This window comes from Carcharhinus amblyrhynchos, chromosome 6 (genome assembly GCF_965287045.1).
Source record: "Carcharhinus amblyrhynchos chromosome 6, sCarAmb.v2.hapA, whole genome shotgun sequence".
In the NCBI taxonomy this organism is placed as follows: domain Eukaryota; kingdom Metazoa; phylum Chordata; class Chondrichthyes; order Carcharhiniformes; family Carcharhinidae; genus Carcharhinus; species Carcharhinus amblyrhynchos.
Genome location: NC_137329.1, coordinates 24872232 through 24894340, shown reverse-complemented (window position 1 = coordinate 24894340; position 22109 = coordinate 24872232). Strand labels below are relative to the sequence as shown.

The following is a 22109-nucleotide window of genomic DNA, read 5'->3' as shown; positions in this document are numbered from 1 at the left end:
TTTAAGAAGGGTGCCAGGCAAAAGGCGGGGAATTACAGGCCGGTTAGTTTAACGTCTGTGGTAGGTAAAATGTTAGAATCCGTCATTAAGGAGGAAATTGCGAGGCATCTTGAAGGGAATTGCTTGATAGGGCAGACGCAACACGGTTTCATTAAAGGGAAGTCGTGTCTGACCAATTTACTGGAGTTCTATGAGGATGTGTCTAGGGCGGTGGATAGAGGAGAGCCGGTGGATGTGGTCTTTCTGGATTTTCAGAAGGCGTTTGATAAGGTACCTCACAAGAGGTTACTGCAGAAGGTCAGAGGACATGGAGTTGGGGGTAGGGTGTTAGCGTGGATAGAGGATTGGTTGTCAAATAGGAGGCAGAGAGTGGGGGTCAATGGGTGCTATTCGGATTGGCGGTTGGTGACTAGTGGGGTGCCCCAGGGGTCGGTGCTGGGGCCTCAGCTATTTACCATTTATATAGATGATCTGGAGGAGGGAACCGAGTGTAGGGTGTCGAAATTTGCTGATGACACCAAGATTGGGGGAAAGGCAAATTGTGCGGAGGGTGTGGAGAGTCTGCAGAAGGATCTAGATAGGCTGGGCGAATGGGCCAGGAAATGGCAAATGGAATTTAATGTTGGCAAGTGTGAGGTGGTCCACTTTGGTAGGAAGAATGGTAGGAAGGACTATTACTTACGTGGCGAAAAACTGCAGCAGGCGACGGTGCAGAGGGACCTCGGGGTCCTTGTGCATGAGTCGCAAAAACCCAGCCTGCAGGTGCAGCAGGTGGTCAGGAAGGCGAATGGGATGCTGGCCTTCATAGCGAGGGGGATTGAATATAAAAGTAGGGAGGTCTTGCTGCAGCTGTATAGGGCATTGGTGAGGCCGCAGCTGGAGTACTGTGTGCAGTTTTGGGCGCCGCACCTGCGCAAGGATATTTTGGCCTTGGAGGGAGTGCAGAGGAGGTTTACTAGGCTGATACCGGAGTTGAGGGGGTTGAGCTATGAGGAGAGGCTGAATAAACTAGGCTTGTACTCGTTAGAGTTTAGAAGAATGAGGGGAGATCTCATTGAGACGTATAAGATGATGAATGGGATGGATAGGATAGAGGTGGAAAGACTCTTCCCGCTCAAAAAAGACAGTAGGACTAGGGGGCACAGCCTCAAGATAAAGGGGGGGCAGTTCAGAACGGAGTTGAGGAGGAACTTCTTCACTCAAAGGGTGGTGAATGTCTGGAATTCTCTGCCCGTTGAAGTGGTGGAGGCTGCCTCGCTAAATATTTTTAAGAAGCGGGTTGATGGGTTTTTGATAAGAGAGGGGATTAAGGGTTATGGGGAGAGGGCGGGAAAGTGGAACTGAGCCACGACAGATCAGCCATGATCTTATTGAATGGCGGGGCAGGCTCGAAGGGCCAGATGGCCTACTCCTGCTCCTATTTCTTATGTTCTTATGTTCTTATGAAACCACAACTGCGAATAGAGACTTGTGATTCCAGGAATATCTGCATTGGAGCACACTGTGCTGAGTGGACAATTAATGGAAAAGTTTTAGATGACCTGACGTTTGTAGAGGATGGAAGATGGAAAACCAGCCAAGAATTTTAGACACTGAAGGTTACAAAGATGAGAGGTATTTTCTTCAAAAAGTGATCATACAAAAATAGTTCTACATCCTTACAAATGTCCAAATTTCACCATTATTGCAGATTAACTACGCAGAAATGATTGAACCAAGAATACGTTTGTAGTTATGTATCTTTTACAGTGAAAATCATTTTGGGACCTGGCTCAATGGAAACCCGCTGGGATTACTAAACTTCCAATCCTCTCTGGGGAAGGAATGGAAATATCTCAGAATCCAAATCAGCTTCAAGTTGCTCTCTTGCACCTCCCAGTGGTTGGTGCAAGACCTCCAGGGCATGAAAACATAATTAAGTCACGCAGCATAGAAGGTTGTCATTCAGCTAATTATACCAGGGCTGTCTCTTTGAAAGAGCTATCCCCAATTAGTTCTATCTCCCCGCTCGCAAATCTTTCCCCTTCACAGCCTAGCAAATCTTTCCCCTTTAGGCACTTAGCCATTTCCGTTTTGAAACTTATTGAATTAACTTCCATTATCTTTTCACATGGTATCTTCTAAATCACTACAACCTGCTGTATAAAAAAAAAATGTCCCTTTGGTTCTTTTGCCGATTACCTTAAACCTACGTCATCGGGTCACTTGGCTGTCCTGCCAGGAGAAATAATTTCTCCACATTTACTCTATTAAAATAAGGAGCGGCTTTTTCTTTTGCTTTTGTATACCAGGTAGAGGGGAGGGAGGGACAAAAGCAGCAGCTTCCTTACCTGGAAAATCTAGAACATGGCGAGGGGCACAGTCTCAGGATAAATAGTTGGTCATCTCAGACAGAGATGAGGAAATATTTCTTCTCTCCGAGGCTTAGGGATCTTTGAACTTTGCTGCCCCAGGGAATTGGGAATGTTCACTCATTAAGTATATACAAGACTGAGATTGATAGATTTTTGGATTTTGAGGGAATCAAGCTGATCTTATTGATTGGATGAGCAGGCTTCAGAGGCTGAAAGTCCTACTTCCTGCTTCTGTCACATATGTTCTTGTGAAATGATGGACAGTGAGTTCAAAAGCCACCGTTTCAAAAGTCATAAAGTCATAGATGTTTACAGCATGGAAACGGGCCTCATGGCCCAACTTGTCCATGCCGCCCTTTTATTATAAACTTCTAAGCTAATCCCAATGGCCCACATCTGGCCCCTATCCGTCTATATCCATCTTAGATATGTAACTGTCTAAATGCTTTTTAAAAGACAAAATTGCATCCACCTCTACAACTACCTCTGGCAGCTTGTACCACCAGACTCTCAGCACCCTGTGTGTGAAAAAATTGCCCCTTTTCTATCTCTCCCCTCTCACCTTAAACCTATGCCCTCTAGTTTTAGATTCCCCTACCACTGGGAAAAGATATTGATTATCTAGCTGACCTGTGCCCCCCATCATTTCATAGACCTCTATAAGATCACCTTTCAGCCTTCTATGCTCCAGGGAAAGAAGTCCCAGTCTATCCAGCCTCTCCTTATAACTCAAACCATCAAGTCCCAGTAGTATCTTAGTAAATCTTTTCTGCACTCTTTCTAATTTAATAATGTCCTTTATATAATAGGATGACCAGGACTGTACACAGTATTCCAAGTGTGGCCGTAGCAATATCTTGTACAATTTCAACGAGATGTCACAACTCCTGTATTCAATGTTCTGACCAATGAAACCAAGCATGCTGAATGCCTTCTTCACCACTCTGTCCACCTGTGACTCCACTTTCAAGGAGCAATAAACTTGTACCTCTAGATCTCTTTGTTCTGTAACTCTCCCCAGTGCCCTACCATTAACTGAGTAAGTGCTGCCCTGGTTCAATCTACCAAAATGCGTCACCTCACATTTATACTTTTATATTCATAGTTTGACAATTATTTCAATTTCTCCAAAAAAAATGAATAAAAATGCAGGGATTAGGGGGAAAAAAAGTGACCCTGGCGTTGTCAGGTTGTTGCAAACAGTTCTTATTTAACTATCCACTGGAAACAATCCAGTAATATCAAGTTGCTACAAGCAGCTCAATCAGAAGGAAGCTCATCATCATCTTCTAATGGGCAACTTGGGATGGGCAATAAATGCTGATGCCCACATCCAAAAATGAATATCTTTAAAATAATAAATTAAGTTCAGAGAGATTATGGACGATTTTAATGTGATTTGAAAGCCAACAGCAGTCAAGTTTACAAGTGCCTGAGGATTTCAAGAGTCTTTTGAATTATTGGGAGGACACCGCTCCAACAGGGAGATTCTGCAATGGTGCCAGTGTCCTATTGCTCAGCATCTGATCTCAAGCTGATAGCACAAAAGTAATGTCACTGAGGGCTGGAAGCCACATTACACTTACAAAGAAGGCACAGTTTGAAACACACCCTAACCACTGATCTGCCACAGTAGACTTAAACTCCCTTCGGCAAAATTCTTCTCTTTTGTCATCAATGCCATAATCATGTGAGGACATTTTAGAAAATTCAGATTTTAAATATACAAATCTCTGGAGCTAGGCCAGAGCTAGCATGAACATCATTCCCTCATCTCAGGTCTAAAGTTCCTTTACTCTGAGGTTATGCCCTTGGATCCTCGTCTTTCCTATTAATAAAAATATCTTCCCCACATCCACTCCATCCAGGCTTTTCATTATTCTGTAAATTTCAATGAGACCTCCTTCCTTCTTTCTAAATTTCATCGCGTACGGACTCAAAGACGTCAAACGCTCCTCCTATGGCAAGTCTTTCATTTCCAGGATCATTCTCATGATTCTCCTCTGAACCCTCTCCAATGCCAGCACATCCTTCTTTAGATATGGTGGCCAAAGTTGCTCACAATATTTCACATGTGGTTTGACTAGAGCCCTTAGTAAGCCTTAGTGAGTTTACAATAGCGGGATGTCCAAAAATACTTTATAGTCAATGAGGTACTCAAGTACAGTTACTGGTATAATAAATCAAACACTGGAGCCAATTTGCAGACAGCAAGCTCCAACATGAAAAAAGCACTAATGCATATCAATCTTGTTGACTTGGGTACTTTTATGGAAAAAGTTCATGAATAAAAATATACCTTGTGCAAGGATAATCAATGCATGGCTGGCCATAACCTCAACTGGAGTTTAAAAAAGGGTGCTGAGACCATTTTAACAAGAGCATGGAGAATGGTGAAGACCAATTTAACATGGGCGCGGAGAGCAGCTGTTACATATTTAAATGGACATTAAAAGATTACATCACGGTGAGCACAGAATTAAATTGGCAAACAGTGGAACTGTCTCTCCATGTTTTCCGTAGTAATTTTCCAGCTTTGTTTGGGAGACCATAGTTGGAGAAGATAAGCTTAACAGAAGTGCTGTCAACAGATTGGTTTATGCCAAAACAAATCTATAGCATCTCTTGGATAAATACAAGAGTATATTCAACGAGACACTTGGCTCAATGAAGGGATAAAATGAAGTGTAATGGTCAATCAAAAAGTCTCAAAGCAAGAGCAATGCCTTATGCAGTTCGTGTTAGAGTCGGTTACAATAAGTGACTGGGCTACCCCCACTGTACCAGTCATGAAACTGTAAAGGGTTTGGAGGGGCAGACTTCTTGAAATGTATTCAAGTGAGTTTTTCTGTGAATATGCAGAAGGTCCAACAGTGCTGGATCTAACTCTAGGGAGTAAAGCAGGTCAGGTGTTCGAAGGGGCAGGGAGGGGCATTTTTAGTGATTGTGACCACAAGACAGAACAATTTAAGTTTGTTATGAAAGAGGAAAAAATGACCTGCAAAACGTGGTTTTGGATTGGGAGAAGGCAGATTTGATTCAAATAAGGCAAGATCTGGCCAAGGTAGTCTGGGTACAGCTTTTTGTGGGAAAATCTACTGCAGAGCAGTGTGGGGCAGAGGTTCAAAAAGGAAATGGGGAAAGTACAGACTCAAATGTTTCCTTACGGTGAAATGTAGAGGCAACAAGCCCAGAGAACTTTGGCTCTCTGAGAATATTCAGGAAGAAATTACAGGGAAATATTAAATTCTCTGGCCACAGGGGAGGTGCTAGAGGATTGGAGCACAGCTAATGTTGCTCCACTTTTCCAGAAAGGCAGTGAGAGTAAACTAGGGAATTACAGATCAGTGAGCCTCACATCAGTGGTAGGGAAACTATTGGAGAAAACTCTGAAGGAGAGAAGTAATCTCCACTTGTCACTTGGAGAGACAAGATTTGATCAGGGATTTTTCAGTGGAAGGTCATGCTGTACAAATTTTACTGAATTTTAGGGGAGATGACAGGGTGAGAAGGTGAGAATAGTGCAGCTGATGTACTTAGTTTGAATTTCAGAAAACCTTTGACGAAGTCCCACATGAGAGACTGATAAAGAAGGTAAAGCACGTGGGATCCAGGGTAACTTGACAAGGTGGATCCAAAATTCGCTTAGTGGTGAGGGACAGAAGGTGGTGATAGAAGGCCGTATGTGTGACTGGCGGCCAATATCCAGTGGTGGACCACAGAGATCAGTGCTAGGTCCCTTATTGGTCGTCACGTAGAACCACAGAATCCCTACATTGCAGAAAGAGCCCACTGAGTCTGCACTGTCTCTCCAATTTAGCATCATACTCCAGGCCCTCCATCCGCTGAATCCCTGTAACTGTGTGCTATATAGCTTATCTCTAATTTACACATCTTTGAGGCAATTTACTATAGCCAATCCACCTAAACGAAAGGCCTTTGGACTGGGGAGGAAACCGGAGCACTTGGAGGAAACCCGCATGTACATGGGGAGAACGTGCAAACTCCAGATAGTCACCAAAGGCCAGAATCGAACCCAGGCCCCTGGTTCTAAGGCAGCAGTGCTTACCACTGTGGTCATCACCAAATAAGATAATATAAGCATGCAGATGACACAAAGAAGGGTAGTTAATAGTGAGGAAGAAAGTCTTAGGTTGCAGAAAGAAATAGATGGGTTGGGCATATGGACAGGTCAGTGGCAGATGGAATTTAACTCTGAGAAGTGTGGGGTGATGCACTTTGGAAGGAGTAACAAGACAAGGGGGTATTCAATGAATGGCAGGACACTGGGAAGCTCAAAGGAGCAAAGGGAATTGAGGGTGCTTGTCCACAAATCCCTGAAGGCAGTGGAAGGGGTTAATAGAGTAGTTAAGAAGGCATACAGGACACTTGCCTTTATTAGGTGTGGCATAGATTATTACAGCAGGGAGGTTGTGCTGTACAAAACTTTGTTTGGGCCACAGCTGGAGTACTGTGTGCAGTTTTGGTTGCCTCACTAGAGAAGGGATGTGATTGTATTGGGGAAGGTGCAGAGGAGATTCACCTGGGTGTTGCTAGGGATGGGGCATATGAGCTATGAAGAGAGGCTGGAGAGGCTTGGATTGTTTCCTTTACAGCAGAAGAGGCTAAAGGGGGACCTGATTGAGGTGTTTAAGATTATGACAGGTAATGACAGGAAGCAGCTGTTCCCCTTAGTTGAAGGGTCAATAACAAGGGGGCATAATTTTAAGATGAGGGCAGGAGGTTTAGCGGGGACTTGAGGAAACAGTTTTTCCAACCAGAGGGTGGTGAGAGTCTGGAATGTACTGTCTGGGAAGGTAGTCAGGGCAGAAATGCTCACAACTTTTTAAAGGTACTTGGATGAACACTTGAAATGTCATAAAAATCAAGGCAATGAGCCAAGTGCTGGAAAGGTGGATTAGTCTTGATTTGTCAATGTTGACCTGATGGGCCGAATGGCCTCTTCTGTACTCTATGGCTTCACAACTCAAACTTAGTTTCCTGAAACTGCTTCTACAGCAGTCATGAAAGAAACAGCTTGTATTCATATAGCTCCTTTAATACTTTCAAACATTCTAAAGCTTTAACGTACAATTAAGTACTTTAGAAGTGTAGTTATTATATAATGTAGGAAATGCAACAGCCAATTTGCACACAGCAAGCCCCAACAAACAGCAATATGTAGTGACCGGATAATTTGTATTTTTGAGGTTGGTTGAGGGATGAATATTGGCCAGGACATGGGGATAATTTCTGTTTTTTGCAAGTGTCATAGGATCTTTCACATTCTTCAGAGAGGGTAGACAAGGACTTGGTTTAACACAAGTTTGGCCAGAAGCAGCCGGCTGTGTCTCTATCCTGGCCTGTGGAGCCAGCATTCAAAATGCCAGAAAGATGGGTAAATGGAGTGGGAGATTCCGCAAAGATCTGCTCTTTCAATCACAGGCCTTTCTTCTCCCAAAATGGGAGAAAAACATTGATTGAGGAGTAATGCACCAATGGAACAAAGGTATTCAGAAGGGGAAGAATACCGTTCATAGCTTAAATTTGGGGATAAAACTCCACTGTGCTTTAGTGACTGAATATGGGAGGCAGGGAAGGTGGTGGGAAGAAAGAGGGAAAAGGGAGGCTTTAGGGATAGGATGGAGGCAAGAGAGAGAAAGAGAGAGAGCAAGAGACAGTGAACCAGAGTGCATGAACATGGGACTAAGGGCGAGTTTGCAAGTGCGAGAGTGAGCGAGTGTGAGTGTCGCATGTCTGTGTCTAGTTCATTCTGTATGTCAGGGTTCTCACTCACCCTCGCACATCAACAGATGCTCACAACCATTCACACAGTGGATGAAGGCAAATGAGTGAGGGCCCAGAGACTGAGTGTGAATCAGACATTCACACCCTCACACTAATGATCTTAATAAATTATTCTTTTTCTAAAAACAAATCAATTTATTGTTTTGACATTGCTTCATTTTTGCTCAGTAAGTTACTTCTTTTCTTTGAAGATTCATGTTTAATGTTGCTATCTTGCCAAAATTTGCTCATCAGCCTCGAACAAGGAAAAAGTAGAAATGTGGTCCCTCGAACAAATAGGTTGGACAAGCTTGATTTAAGATCTCTTCCAAAAGACACATCTGTGACAGTGTAGCACTGCATCAGAACTGGCTAATGGTGTGCACTTGAGTGATTTTAAATCAAAACTGCTTCGATTGCTATTTTGTAAAGTGACAGTTATAGGGTGTGCAGTGTCAATTGTATATTATGCTTAATTGTATATAGGTGATGGGAATTATCTAGACATTCACCTCAACCCTTGGGCAAAAAACTATGGCATCTGTACCATGGATCGCAATAGGAGAAAGAGCCAATGGTTTCCTGTGGGGGAGTGGAGGGGAGTCAAACACTAGGCGTGGATGAGAATTTCAGGTATAGTTACAACGTTGTTTGTGGTTTTGTGCGTTTTCTTCAATCTTCAAATTCATTCTTGGGATGTCGGCAATACTGACAAGGTCAGCATTTATTGTCCATCCCCAGTTGTCCTCAAGAACGTGGTGGTGAGCTGTCTTCTTGAACTGCATGTGGTAGAAGTACAACACAGCATTGATAAGAAGTGGGTTCCAGAGTTTTGACCCAATGATAGTGAATGAATTGTCCACATAGATCCAAGTGAAGATGGTGCGCGACTTGTGGGGGGTGGACTTACAGGTGGCAGTGTCCCATGCAACTGCTGCTCTAATCTTCCTAGTTGGTAGAGGCCAGGGGTTTGAGAGGCTAAATTAACCACCTACAAAATTATGTTTGTTTTAGTGCATATATGCAGGCGTTTTGGGAGGGTTAAGTCACGCTTTTAGTCACCACACATAGCTGTCATAGTCAATTAGCTACTTTCCTGAATGATGTTCCAGGAAATATTGTAAAATGTTATTTTTAGCAAATTAGATTTGATTATGTTACTTGCATTTTCTCCCTAAAAAAAACACTACTTTAATAAAGGAAAGGCTGAATTATTTTTGAGGCAGGATGGAAAGGAGCTTGCAGGTGGTAGCATACCCATGCACCTGCTGCCTTTGCCCTTTTGGGGTTGAGGAGAGAAATGGTGCAGGTTTGTGAAGTGCTACTGAAGGACATCTTGGTGAGTTGCTGCAGCGCACCCAGTGTGTGGGATAGTCTTGTGGGAGCACTCCAACAGCACCTATGTTTTAGTCCTGGACTTGGTCCAGAATGTGTCCTGGCATAGAGTCACAAATGTCAGCTCTCCCCTATCTCCTGCCAAAGTAAACGGCCAAATTCTCACTGAACACACAAGCTAGGGAAGCAGAGCAACACACATTTCAAATCATTTCCTTCCTGCACTCACAATCTTAAATTGCCTTTCACATCCTCAGGCAAACCCGAATCACTTTACAACCAACATCTAATTGTAATCACGGTTGCTATGCAGGCAGATGCAGCAGCCAATGGGCACAGCAGGTTCTCACATACAGCAAATGAACAATTAAATCAGTCGATGGGGCTCTGATTGTTCTGGTTGAGCAAAGAAAGATCAGAAGAATACCAGCCCATTTTTCCAATTGTGCCACCTGGGAGACTGGTTTAATGCTTCATCTGAAAGATGGCACCCCAGCACTCCCACAGTACCGCACCAAAGATGTCACCCGGATACAAAGCCAATATTCCTGACAAAATATCATGGCTATAGTACTGAAGATTTGCGTTCCAGAACTAGCCCCTGAGTAAGCTGAAGCAGTAAAATGTGGAAAATTGCCTGTCCACAAAAGATGCTGGAGTTGGAGATGCTGGCATTGGACTGGGGTGGGCACAGTAAGAAGTCTCACAACACCAGATTAAAGTCCAACAGGTTTATTTGGAATCATGAGCTTTCGGAGCATTGCTCTGGAGCACAGACCCACCTGATGAAGGAGCAGCACTCCAAAGGCTCGTGATTCCAAATAAATCGGTTGCACTTTAATCTGGTGTTGTGAGACTTCTTACAAAAGCAGAAAAATCCAATCTAATCAATTGCTGCCTCATCAGTCTACTCTCAGTAACCCACAAAATGGTGAAAATGTCGTCGACAGCACAGTAATAACCTGCTCACTGATGTTCAATTTCAATTCCATGGACACCTGGTTATCGGCCTCATTACAGTTTGGTCAGACATGGACAAAACAGCTGAATTCCAGAGATGAGGCAAGATTGGCTTCTCCCTGATGCCCCTACAGGCGGCATGGTGGCACAGCAGCTAGCCTTTCTGCCTTACAGCACCAGGGACCAAGGTGTGATTCCTGGCTTGGGGTCACTGTCTATGTGGAGTCTTCACATTCTCCCCCTATCTGCGTGGATTTCCTCCAGGTGGTCCGGTTTCCTCCCACAGTCCGAAAGACATGTTGGTTGTGTGTATTGGTCATGCTAAATTCTCCTTTGATGCATCTGAACAGGTGCCGGATTGTGGTGACTTGAGGATTTTCACTGCAGTGTTAATGTAAGCCTACTTGTGACACCAGTAAGTAAAAAAAAAATCAGGACAACATTTGATAGAGTCTGGCATCAAGGAGTCCAAACAAAATTTAAGGCAACAGAAATTGGGGAAGGGGTAAGTCTCCAGTTTAGGTGTCACACCCAGCACAAGATGGCTGTTGGAGGCAGATCATCTCTGCCCCAAACAGCAGAAGCTCCTCAGAATAGTTTCTTTGGCTCAATCACCGTCAGATGCTTCAATGATTTTCCCTCCACCGTAAGGTCAAAGATGGGAATGTTAGTTGATAATTGCATTGTGTTTAGTAGCATTTCCTCAGTAACTGAAGCAGTCAAGCCCTAGACAACATTCAGGCTTGGGCTGATAAGTGACAAGTGCAACACAAGTGCCAGCAATGGCCATCTGCAGCAAGAAAGAACCTAAGCAACTCCCCTCAACATACAACTGCAATATATTGTCGGGTCGATTGGCAGCACTATCGCTTCTGAGTCATAAACTGGCGGGTTTAAGTTCCATTCCAGGACTTGAGCACAAAACAATAATCTAGGCTGGCAGTCCAGTACAGAGAACATGTTGCAGTGCTGGAGGTGGTGGCTTGGAGGCCAAATGTTCTGAGATCCCGCCAGCCTCTCAGATGGACTTCAAAGATCCCGTAGCACTATTCTGAAGTACAATAGGGTAGTTCTCACTAGCCAATCAATATCACTAAAAAGATTGGTCCGGTCATTATTATTTTGTTGTTTGTGGTGTTTCCTCTATTATCTAATGGGTACAGTTCAAAAGTACTTCATTGGTTGTAAAGTGTTCTGAGACATCCAGTGCAGCTTGAAATGTGAGCCTTTCTTCACTTCAATTTTTCAATAAAAGACATTGCTAAAATCACCTCCGTCAATGTGCTGGGGATCGCCTTTGGTCAGAAACTTAACTGAATGAATGTGATTCCAAAGGTCGGGCAGAGGTTGGAAATTCTGGAATGATCAATTCAACTCCTGATTCCCCAAAGCCCGTCCACCATCACTCTCCGTCTTCAGGTACCATCCCATAATACGGAGCAATGGAGGTTGAGGAGAGACCTGATAGAAATCTACAAGATTATGACAGGCATGAACAGAGTGGATAGTCAGAAGCCTTTTCCCAGGGTGGAAGAGTCAATTACTAGGGAGCATAGGTTTAAGGTGCAAGGAGCAAGGTTTAAAGGAGCTGTACGAGGCAGATTTTTTACACAGAGAGTACTGAGTGCCTGGAACTCATGGCTGGGGGAGGTAGTGGAAGCGGATATGGTAGTGACTTTTAAAAGGGTGTCTGGATAAGTACATGAATAGGATGGGAATAGAGGGATATGGTCCCCGGAAGGGTAAGGGGTTTTTGTTAAGCCAGGCAGCGTGGTTGATGCAGGCTTGGAGAGCCGAAGGGCCTGTTCCTATGCTGTAATTTTCTTTGTTCTTTGTTCTATGGTGTTGGTAACCATTGACTTCCATGTGTTGGTCCACAGTTATGCAGTGGCTTGTCTTCTGTGAGTTCATGGTGATCAGGAGACTGTCTCACTGTTACTGCCTATTGGAAGGATTTGCAGATTGATGATCATGGTTGGCCACATTATGAATGCATCCTCTGTAATCGTCAAGTGCCAGAGAACCTGGAGCTTCTGGAAGTAGGGAAGCTATCACTGTCACACAAGACACCTCATCCACCACTTACAAGGTGAAAGCTGGGAGTGTGATATTCCCCACTTGACTGGAGGAATGCAGCTCCAACAACACTTGAAGTTTAACATTGTCCAAGACACGCCGCACCTGCGCAAGGATATTTTGGCCTTGGAGGGAGTGCAGAGGAGGTTTACTAGGCTGATACCGGAGTTGAGCTATGAGGAGAGGCTGAATAAACTAGGCTTGCACCCGTTAGAGTTTAGAAGAATGAGGGGAGATCTCATTGAGACGTATAAGATGATGAATGGGATGGATAGGATAGAGGTGGAGAGACTCTTCCCGCTCAAAAAAGACAGTAGGACTAGGGGGCACAGCCTCAAGATAAAGGGGAGGCGGTTTAGAACGGAGTTGAGGAGGAACTTCTTCACTCAAAGGGTGGTGAATCTCTGGAATTCTCTGCCCGTTGAAGTGGTGGAGGCTGCCTCGCTAAATATTTTTAAGAAGCGGGTTGATGGGTTCTTGATAAGAGAGGGGATTAAGGGTTATGGGGAGAGGGCGGGAAAGTGGAACTGAGCCACGACAGATCAGCCATGATCTTATTGAATGGCGGGGCAGGCTCGAAGGGCTAGATGGCCTACTCCTGCTCCTATTTCTTATGTTCTTATGTAAAAGAATCCGCTCAACTGGAATTACACCTCAAACATTCACTCCCTCCTTTGCCGGTGCACTCTGGCAGCTGTTGTGCACTGCAGCAAATCATTGAGGCTTTTCATCCTATTTGATTTGTTATTGTCACATGTATTAGCATACAGTGAAAAGTACTGTGCTGGGTGCTTTGTCAAGGCAGCAGGAAGTGTAGACACAGTCAGTGGATGGGAGGCTGGTTTGCGTGATGGATTGGACTACATTCATGACCATTTGTAGTCCCTTGCAGCCTTGGGCAGAGCAGGAGCCATATCAAGCTGTGATACAATCAGAAAGATTGCTTTGTATTGTGCATCTTTGTTGGTGACAGTCAACAACTGACATGCCAAATTTCCTTAGTCTTTTGAGAAAGTAGAGACATTGGTGAGCCTTCTTAACTATAGCGGTGACATGGCGGGGAGCACGGGAAACAGGACAGGCTGTTGGTGATCTGGCCACCTAAAAACTTGAAGCTCTAGACCCTTTCTACTTCGTCCCAGTTGATGTAGACAGGGAAATTTTCTCCTTTTCACTTTCTGAAGTCAATGACAATTTCCTTCATTTTGTTGACATTGAGGGAGAGATTATTGTTGCTGCACCAGTTCACCAAAGTCTTTATCTCATTCTCTGTACTCTGTCTCGTCATTCTCTGAGATCTGACCCACTACAATGGTGTCGTCAGCAAACTTGAAAATCAAATTGGAGGGGAATTTGGCCACAGTTATAGGTAAGGAGAATAGTAGGGAGCTGAGAACAAGCCTTGTGAGGCACTGGTGCCTCATGAAGGAGATGTTATTGCCTATCCTTTACTGATTGTGGTATGTGAGTTAGGAAGTTCAGGATTCAGTCGTAGAGGGAGGCCCTGGCCGTGGAGTTTGGAGATGAGTTTCGTGGGCATAATAATGTTGAAGGCTGACGTTGAGTTAATAAATAGGAGTCTGACATAGGTGTCTTTGTTATTTTGGTGTTCAAGGGTTGAGTGCAGGATCAGGGAGATGGCATCTGCTGTGGACTTGCTGTGGTGGTAGGCAAACTGTAGTGGATCCAGGTAGTCCAGGAGGCTGGAATTGATTCTTCCACAGTATTCTCTAAACCTGTGACCACTATCACCTAGAAGCGCAAGATACATGGGAATACCATCACCACTGAATTCCCCTCTTAAGTTACATACTTAGAAGAATACTAAGGGAACCAAACAGGGATCAGGCTATTTTAGATAATAGATAATGAGGCAGGATTAACTACAAGGTCCTGGTAATGGATTTTTTTGGGAAGCATGAACATAATTGAAATATTTCATATTCAGTTTGAGAATGAGAAATGAAGATCTGAATCCAGTCTTTTAAGCTTAAATAAAAGCACAGTAAGAAGTCTCGCAACACAAGGTTAAAGTCCCACTGGTTTATTTGGAAACACAAGCATCATCAGGAGCAGCGCTCCGAAAGCTCATGATTACAAATAAACCTGTTGGACTTTAACCTGGTGTTGAGAGACTTCTTACTGTGCCCACCCCATCTAACACCGGCATCTCCACATCAAAAATAAAAGAAATTACAAAGGTATGAAGGTAGACTGGGAAAAGCTAAGGCCGTAGAGAAGCAGTGACAGACATTTAAGGAGATATTTCGTAACTCAAAAGATATATTCTGTTGAGAAGGAAAGATTCTACAAGGAAGATGCACCAACTTAGCATATTAAGGACAGTATTAAATTGAAAAAGGTGTACAATACTGTGAAGATTAGTTGTACAATTGAAGATTGCTGACTTCGAAAATTTTCCTAAAGGATGACTAAAAAATATAGAGATAGAGGTAAGAATCAGAGAATAACCTAACAAGAAGTATAAAAACAGGGCAGTAAAAGCTTCTAGTTATACAAACAGGAAAGTAGCTAAAGTTAACATTGGTCTTTTAGAGGGTGAGACGGGGAAATTAATAATGGACAACAAGGGAATGGCGGGACTTTGAGCAAGTATTTTCATAGAATCCCTACAATGCAGGAGGAGGCCATTTGGCCAATCAAGCCTACACTGACAGGTTTAGGACACCCAGGCCCTATTCCTGTAATCCTACATATTTACCTTGATAATCCCCCTGACACTAAGGGGCAATTTAGCATGGCCAATCCACCTAACCTGCACATCTTTGGAGGGTTAAATATATCTTCAAGAGAACAAAGGAAAAGGGTTGTCAGAAACTGGAACTCCTGATCAAAAATGTTGATGGTAGCAGAACTCATGGTAGTTTTAAATAGGCAAATAGAAATATATTTGAAAAAGAAAAATGCAGAAGATCAGAAGGAAAAAAAGGAAGAGAAATGGGACCAAGCTTTCTCAGAGAACACATACGAACATGATGGACTAAATGGCCTTCTGTGCCGTAACCCTTTTTGCTTCTATACAAAAAGTATCATTGTGTAGCTTATAACACCAGCATTGTGTTATTGTGGGGAAATTATTTAAATTCTGTTTTATATTGATGTATGTGAACTTGACTATTCTGTGCATTTTCTGTGTCCATCTTATTTGCTGGTTGGTATAAATAATAAATCCAAAGGTTATCACTGATATTTGCTTTAGAATATTGCTCTTACCATCCAGAATGATTAGATCCCAGATGGCCAACACCGAATCCCAGCAAGGTAAGGATGTAAAAAGGGTCAGGAACCAAGTGGTGATGAACAGTAACGGTGCCACTTCCAAGTTCTCCTGCCAGGGTTTAAATAGCATATCAATTAATACTGTTTCCAAAAATGTGACAGAAAGGAACATTCAACCATTAGCACTGTTAATAATCACACAATTCTAATTTTGTGACAATTAATTACGATTCAAACTGATGTTGAGCCGACAGCACAGAAACCAGCCACTCAGCCCAAGTGGCTTGTGCTGAAGTTTAAATGCATCCATATGATTCGCAACTATTCCTATGGTAGCAAATTTCAAATTCTCAGGACAATGAAGTTTCTCCTGAATTCCCTCATTTCCTCCCCATGACATGCCTTTGAGATAAAGATAAAATTACATTACTCTTTTTGTTTGCTTTGTGTTTGTGCATCTGGACATCAAATCTATTAGCTCCTCCACCGTTTAAAAAAAAGACATTTTTCGTCTTGTGATGTGAGTGACACTAGCAAGACTGCATTGATTGCCCACCCTATATTAACCCTGACAGATATTCAGGAGAATGCGGATATTGACTGGATAAGGGAATAGGGTGTGTAGGAGACAGGAGATTGAAGGTCTAGTAAAACTGGGAAGGACAAAAGAGGAAGAAGGTGGAGACTGGTGATTAAGATGACACAGTGACCTTAAGGAGCAGAGAATGAGGAGATGATCTAGGTCAGAGGCTCTGTTTACAGCAGATAGGGAGGCACAATAGTGGAATCATGGGGGTTAAGAAGCAAAATCATGGGTAAGAGTTAACAGGAAATACTAATTGAATAAAGGAGGGAATTTTTGGTACATATCTGGTCTCTTGCTAGTTTAAGAGGCAACTGGTTAAGAAAGGCAGTCATTTAATCACTAAATTTGGATAACTTACACAAATTACTCATGCCACAACTTTGTGGTTTAGTCTAGAGAGGGCCTCAAATCCCAGCATGCATTGCAGCCTTTCCATACATCCCCAACCATGATGGATAGCTCAGAAAACACACAAAACGTTTGCATAACAAGGTGGGTCTCTGCTCGAGAAAGGCAGACCACTTACTAAACCTGAGGGAAACTGGGTTGCGATAAAAGCTGCAGACCCATTATAAAGTCCTCACCATGTGTTGCCAGAGGCAGGGCATTCGATGTTTCAGCAACTGTTGAAAGATTTTGGCGTGCCTTTGAATTCTGCAAAACAAACAGTTACATTTCAGTACACATTTGCAATGCAGCACGAGTTAAGAGAACGTACACTTATATAGCGTCATTAACAATATAAAGCCAACCAAGAGACCTCACAGAGAGTTGTGGAACCAAATCGTTTCGCCGAATGTAATAGGGAAACATTAAGGCAGGTGGCCAAAAGCTTGATCTAAAGGAGGGTCTGACAGGAGGAGAGGGGCAGAGATATTTAAAGAAGGAATTGCACATTTTGGGGTTCAGGCACCTGAAACTATGACATCCATCAGTGGGGCGATAAAAATTGGTGATTTGCAAGAACCCATACTGTGTCTAAAAACAAAGTCCCCACATCAGCATCGAACTGAGACCTCTCACACACACACACACACAATGATCTTTTTTGGATTGTCACTACACATTCAGCGAGGCAAAAGGAGGCCTCTGAACTGCTGGTGACTCATGAATGTAAGTGGCAGAAACGGGAGAAAAACCAATAATACAAGAAAAGTATCAGTTCTCCTTTGGAGGGAGTTCTATGCTTCTTTTAGTCACATTTATTATTGAACTTGGGGGATTAATTAGTAGAAGTAATTAATTTGCTTGGAAGTGTTATTTTGTGGGCAAAGGGTACAGCTAAATTGCACTCAGCAAGGTCACCCAGATAGGCCAGATGATCAGCCTGGGTTCATGGAGGGAAAGCACATTGGCCAGGAGTCAGCCTGGGTTTATCTGGCCATGCTCTTCTCTCTGATTTAATAAATCATGGGTTCAAGTCTGACTCTAGACACTAGATGGCATAATCTAGGTCAATACTCCCAGTACAGCACTGCCAAAGAGCTGTGGTGTCAGAGGTGCTATCTTTCAAATGAGATGTCAAATGTCTGACTGATCAGGTGACTAAAAGAAGCGTAGAACTCCCTGCTTGTCAGGCCATCATTTGTTACTCAACTAACTCCTGAAAATGCAGACTGTTGTGGGATCTTGCTGTGTAAATTGGCTGTTGTGTTTACATAAAAACAGTGACTACAATTAAAGAAGTAATTAATTGGCGGCAAGTTGCTTTTGGGCATCTCGAGGACATTATGGAAAGGACGAAAATGGACTTGCATTTAATTTGGTGCCTTCCACAATCTCAGGATGCTTTAGTAGTGGAGCTAATGTTGTATTTAATCGAAAAGTGGACCAATTTGTGCGCAGCAAGCTCCCTGAACCAGCAAGTGATAATGACCAGATCATTCGGCTTTTTAAAATTATGTTGGTAAAGGGATAAACATTGGCCAATAGAAAGTGGAGATGTTTAATAACCTGGGGCCTAGACAGCAGAGGGTTGTGGGAGATTACAGAGATAGAAAGAGAGGCCGTGGAGGAGTTTAAGAACAAGGGTGAGAATCAAAGTGCCGCTTGACTGAGAGCTAATGCAGGCTAGCAGGCATGGTGACAAGGGGTGAACAAGGCTGTGTGTGTGTCCGTGTGTGTGTGTTAAGACATTAACAGGAGAGTGTTAGATGACCTTAAGTTTATAAAGTTTCTGGGTCATTTACTCATTGCGATTTAAGGGAACTTGCTCTGCATAAATTGGTTGCTACGTTTCTTACATCACAAGGGTGACTACACTTCCAATTATTGTGATATCTGTTAAGTTCTTGGGACTTCATGAGGTAATGAAAAGTGTTACAGAAATGAAGGTTTTTCTTTCTTCCATTTAAGTGGAGTTTGTGGTTGGATCTTTGTGATTACGGTTTCAAATTTGATTCCTTAACAAATTACATTTCAGCAGCACTTGAGAACAGGAAACAGAGACCACACTCTCAGTGACAGGTACAAAAAGATGCAGTAACAACAACAGCACCACAGTGAGAGGCACGGTATTTGTGATAGGCCCGAATGACATACGTATCTAACGAATGTTCATAAAATCCAGCCAGGTACATGGGCTTTTCTAGTAGGACAACCAAAGCCCAGAAAGCATCCTCTTCCTGCATGTTCATTAGGAGCATGGCTGCTATGTAGGACATTCCTGGCAAAACAAAACAAGTTGAAAAATAAATTGGATGCAGGAGTCATTAAAAAGCAGCGAGCATTACAGTGAAATAATTGATAATTAAATTATCAACAAGATTCAGGGGGGGTAATTTTAACTGACAACCACCGGAAGATGGGTGAGTTCAGATTGTTTATTCCCTGCCAGATTATATTTTCCAATGACTTCGAAGATTGACATCGGGGAGGGGGTAAAACAATAAAATCTGAACCATAAAATTACCTCTATATGATTATGCGACACAGAAGAAGCCTGTTACGGCTATGCCAGCTCTGAAAAAAATTACCCAATTAATCCCACTCCCCTTGTGCTTTCTCCATGAACTTTTTTTTTGTTTATATTTATCTATTTCCCTTTTAAAAGCCAATTTGGAGTCTGCTACCCCTGTCTACACCCCAATAACCTTCTACAATGAAGAAAATTACTCTTGGTCTCTCCCACGGTAGCACAGTGATTAGCACTGCTGCTTCGCAGCTCCAGGGACCTGGGTTCGATTCCCGGCCCGGGTCACTATCTGTGTGGAATTTGCACATTCTCTTCGTGTCTGTGTGGATTTCCTCCGGGTGCTCCGGTTTCCTCCCACAGTCCAAAGGTGTGCGGGTTAGGTTGATTGGCCATGCTAAAAATTGCCACTTAGTATCCTGGGATGTGAAGGTTAGAGGGATTAGCGGGTAAATATGTAGGGATATGGGGATAGCGCCTGGGTGGGATTGTGGTCAGTGCAGACTTGATGGGCCGAAGGGCCTATTTCTGCACTGTAGGGGTCTATGTTCTATATTCTTTGTTTTTGTAATCATGGCTTTGGTAGTAAACATAATTGGCAACAGTATCAGAGGAGAGATGGGGAGACTTAGGCAATGGATTATGATGATTTGGAATGAAGAGTCTGAAAAAGAGCAATAGAAACAGATTGAATAATAAAACATGGAATCAGATAAACACAGCTACCTGAAAGGGCAGAGAGAGTGGGACTACTTGGATAGCTCTTTCGACACAATGGGCCAAATGCTCTCCTTCTGCACTATACCATTTGATTCTATGATTCCAACTACAAGCTCAGCAGCCACATTTTCTCCAGTTGCCCTTATCAAAACCCTTAAATGAATCAGGACGCTTCTATCAGATTATTAACTTCCTGTTTCATCAACCAGTCAGCAGTTTCCTCACTCAAGATTAAAATCACCCCAGCCCTGGCACCATCCAGGGAAAGCTTTTCTATAATTTCTCCATGATCTGCATGTCTTCCCTAAACTAAGGCACCCAAAAGCTGGGCTCGAAGTGCAGGTAATAAAATGAATTGAGTGAGTTTAGTATCACATAAGGGATATGAGAACAGCGCAGGAAAGCTGAGTAAAGTAGAAGACAAGTCATGTACTCATGGCACGGGGGAGCAGGCTCAAGGGGCCATTAGCCTACATCAGTTCTCAGTCAAGCAGCACTTTGATTCTCACCCTTGTCCTTAAACTCCTCCACGGCCTCTCTTCTTTTTATCTCTGTAATCTGCCACAGCCCTCTGCCATCTAGGCCCCGAGTTCTTCCAACAAACATTTCTTATGCCCTTAGTATGGGTTCAAAGCAAGGCCAGATAATTGTTAGACGCTTGGTGTGTTTGTCACAACTTCACAAAATTGTTTCCATCTTTCAGAGTATAACTTCCACTGTAGGTAATTCTTCCATTACTGCCACTTCAGAGCCTACCCCATTCAAACACTACAAAAAAAAAATCAAAATTCTTGCTTGCTCCTGGGGTAAGTGGGGGAGGTGTGCTGTAAAGAGCATCTTCAAAGAACATTATCACATACTCAGGACATCCCAAAACTCAACACAGCCAGTGAATTACAATTGTTGTTCCTTGTAGGCAAACTTACAATGATGTGGAGATCATGATGTGGACTGGGGTAAGCACAGTAAGAAGTCTCGCTTGTACTCCCAAATAAACCTGTTGGACTTTAACCTGGTGTTGTGAGACTTCTTACTGTGCAAATTTACAAGTCAGTTTACCCACAGAAAAGCCCCACACATAGCAATGAGTGAAAGGTGTTGACTGAAGGAGGAATGTTGGCTCAGCAACCATGAGAACGCCCTGCTCTTTGGTCCCAATTCAATCCTTTCGGCCTATTTGAGCTAACAACTGGAGCCTCAGTTTTATATTCCAGCTCAATATACTGCAGCTTTGGCCATCCAGCATCCATTAAGAGAATGCTATTCATTGAGCTATGTTGATAATAATAGATGTGCTCTGAATATTCACCATGTTTTAGGCACAAAAATGAATAAATCAGATGGACGTCTGAACTGCTGGACACTGAAAGATCTGAACTATTTATTCCTCTGTTCCTTCAAAGGCAGCACAACCTGCTTGATTGACATTCCATCCACCACCATAATCTCTTGCTTTCTCCAACGCCAGTGCACTTTGGCAGCAGCGTACACCATTTTCAAGATACATTGCAGGAACTCGCCAACAGCACCTATGAAACTTTGAATTTTCTACGTAGGTGGTTTTCTTTTAATATCGCCTTGGGTGACTGCCCTCTGCAAGCAGAGGACTTGTCTGCTCCCATGAATTTGAGTGTTGTTAATATTTCTCACTGGCAGAGGAAAAAGGGCAGTAAGTGCATGTTTCCCTCCAAGTCACACAATATCCTGACTTGGAAATATATTGTCGCTCCTTCAATGTCGCTGTGTGAAACACCCTGAAACATCCTCTCGAACAGCAGTGTAGGTGTACCTACACCAAACAGGGCTGCAGTAATTCAGGAGGCTTTTCACCATCACCCTTTCAAGATGACAGCTAGTGTTGAGTAATAAATCACAGCCTTGCCAGTGAGCAAATATTAATGACGCCCAAACACATGGGAGCAGACAAGTCCTCTGCTTGCAGAGGGCAGTCAACCAAGGCAATATTAAAAAAAAACCTCCCACGTAGAAACTGTGAAGATAAGTCCATTTGGCTTTTCAGATCTATTCTGCCATTTAATACCATGGCTGCTCCTCTATCGCTATCTGCTCTTGTGCTCTCTCCATAAGTCCAGAAATATAGTTCCTTCTGAAATATATTCAATGACTTGTCACTGCAGTC

The 22109-nt window shown here is 43.2% G+C and overlaps 2 protein-coding genes across 2 annotated transcripts in view; one reads left to right on the top strand and one right to left on the bottom strand.

Annotated features, from left to right (window-relative positions):
- Nucleotides 1-22109, top strand: part of bmal1a (basic helix-loop-helix ARNT like 1a) — a 127416-nt gene that overhangs the window by 13585 nt on the left and 91722 nt on the right. The gene's annotated exons all lie outside the window — the stretch shown is intronic.
- Nucleotides 1-22109, bottom strand: part of LOC145343756 (USP6 N-terminal-like protein) — a 111966-nt gene that overhangs the window by 73297 nt on the left and 16560 nt on the right. The window contains exons 5-7 of the mRNA XM_080190053.1: nucleotides 18880-19003; nucleotides 16923-16992; nucleotides 15747-15861 (exon numbers count right to left, since the gene is read on the bottom strand). Of these exons, the coding sequence (XP_080046179.1) occupies nucleotides 15747-15861; nucleotides 16923-16992; nucleotides 18880-19003 (309 nt within the window). The remainder of the gene's footprint in view (nucleotides 1-15746; nucleotides 15862-16922; nucleotides 16993-18879; nucleotides 19004-22109) is intronic.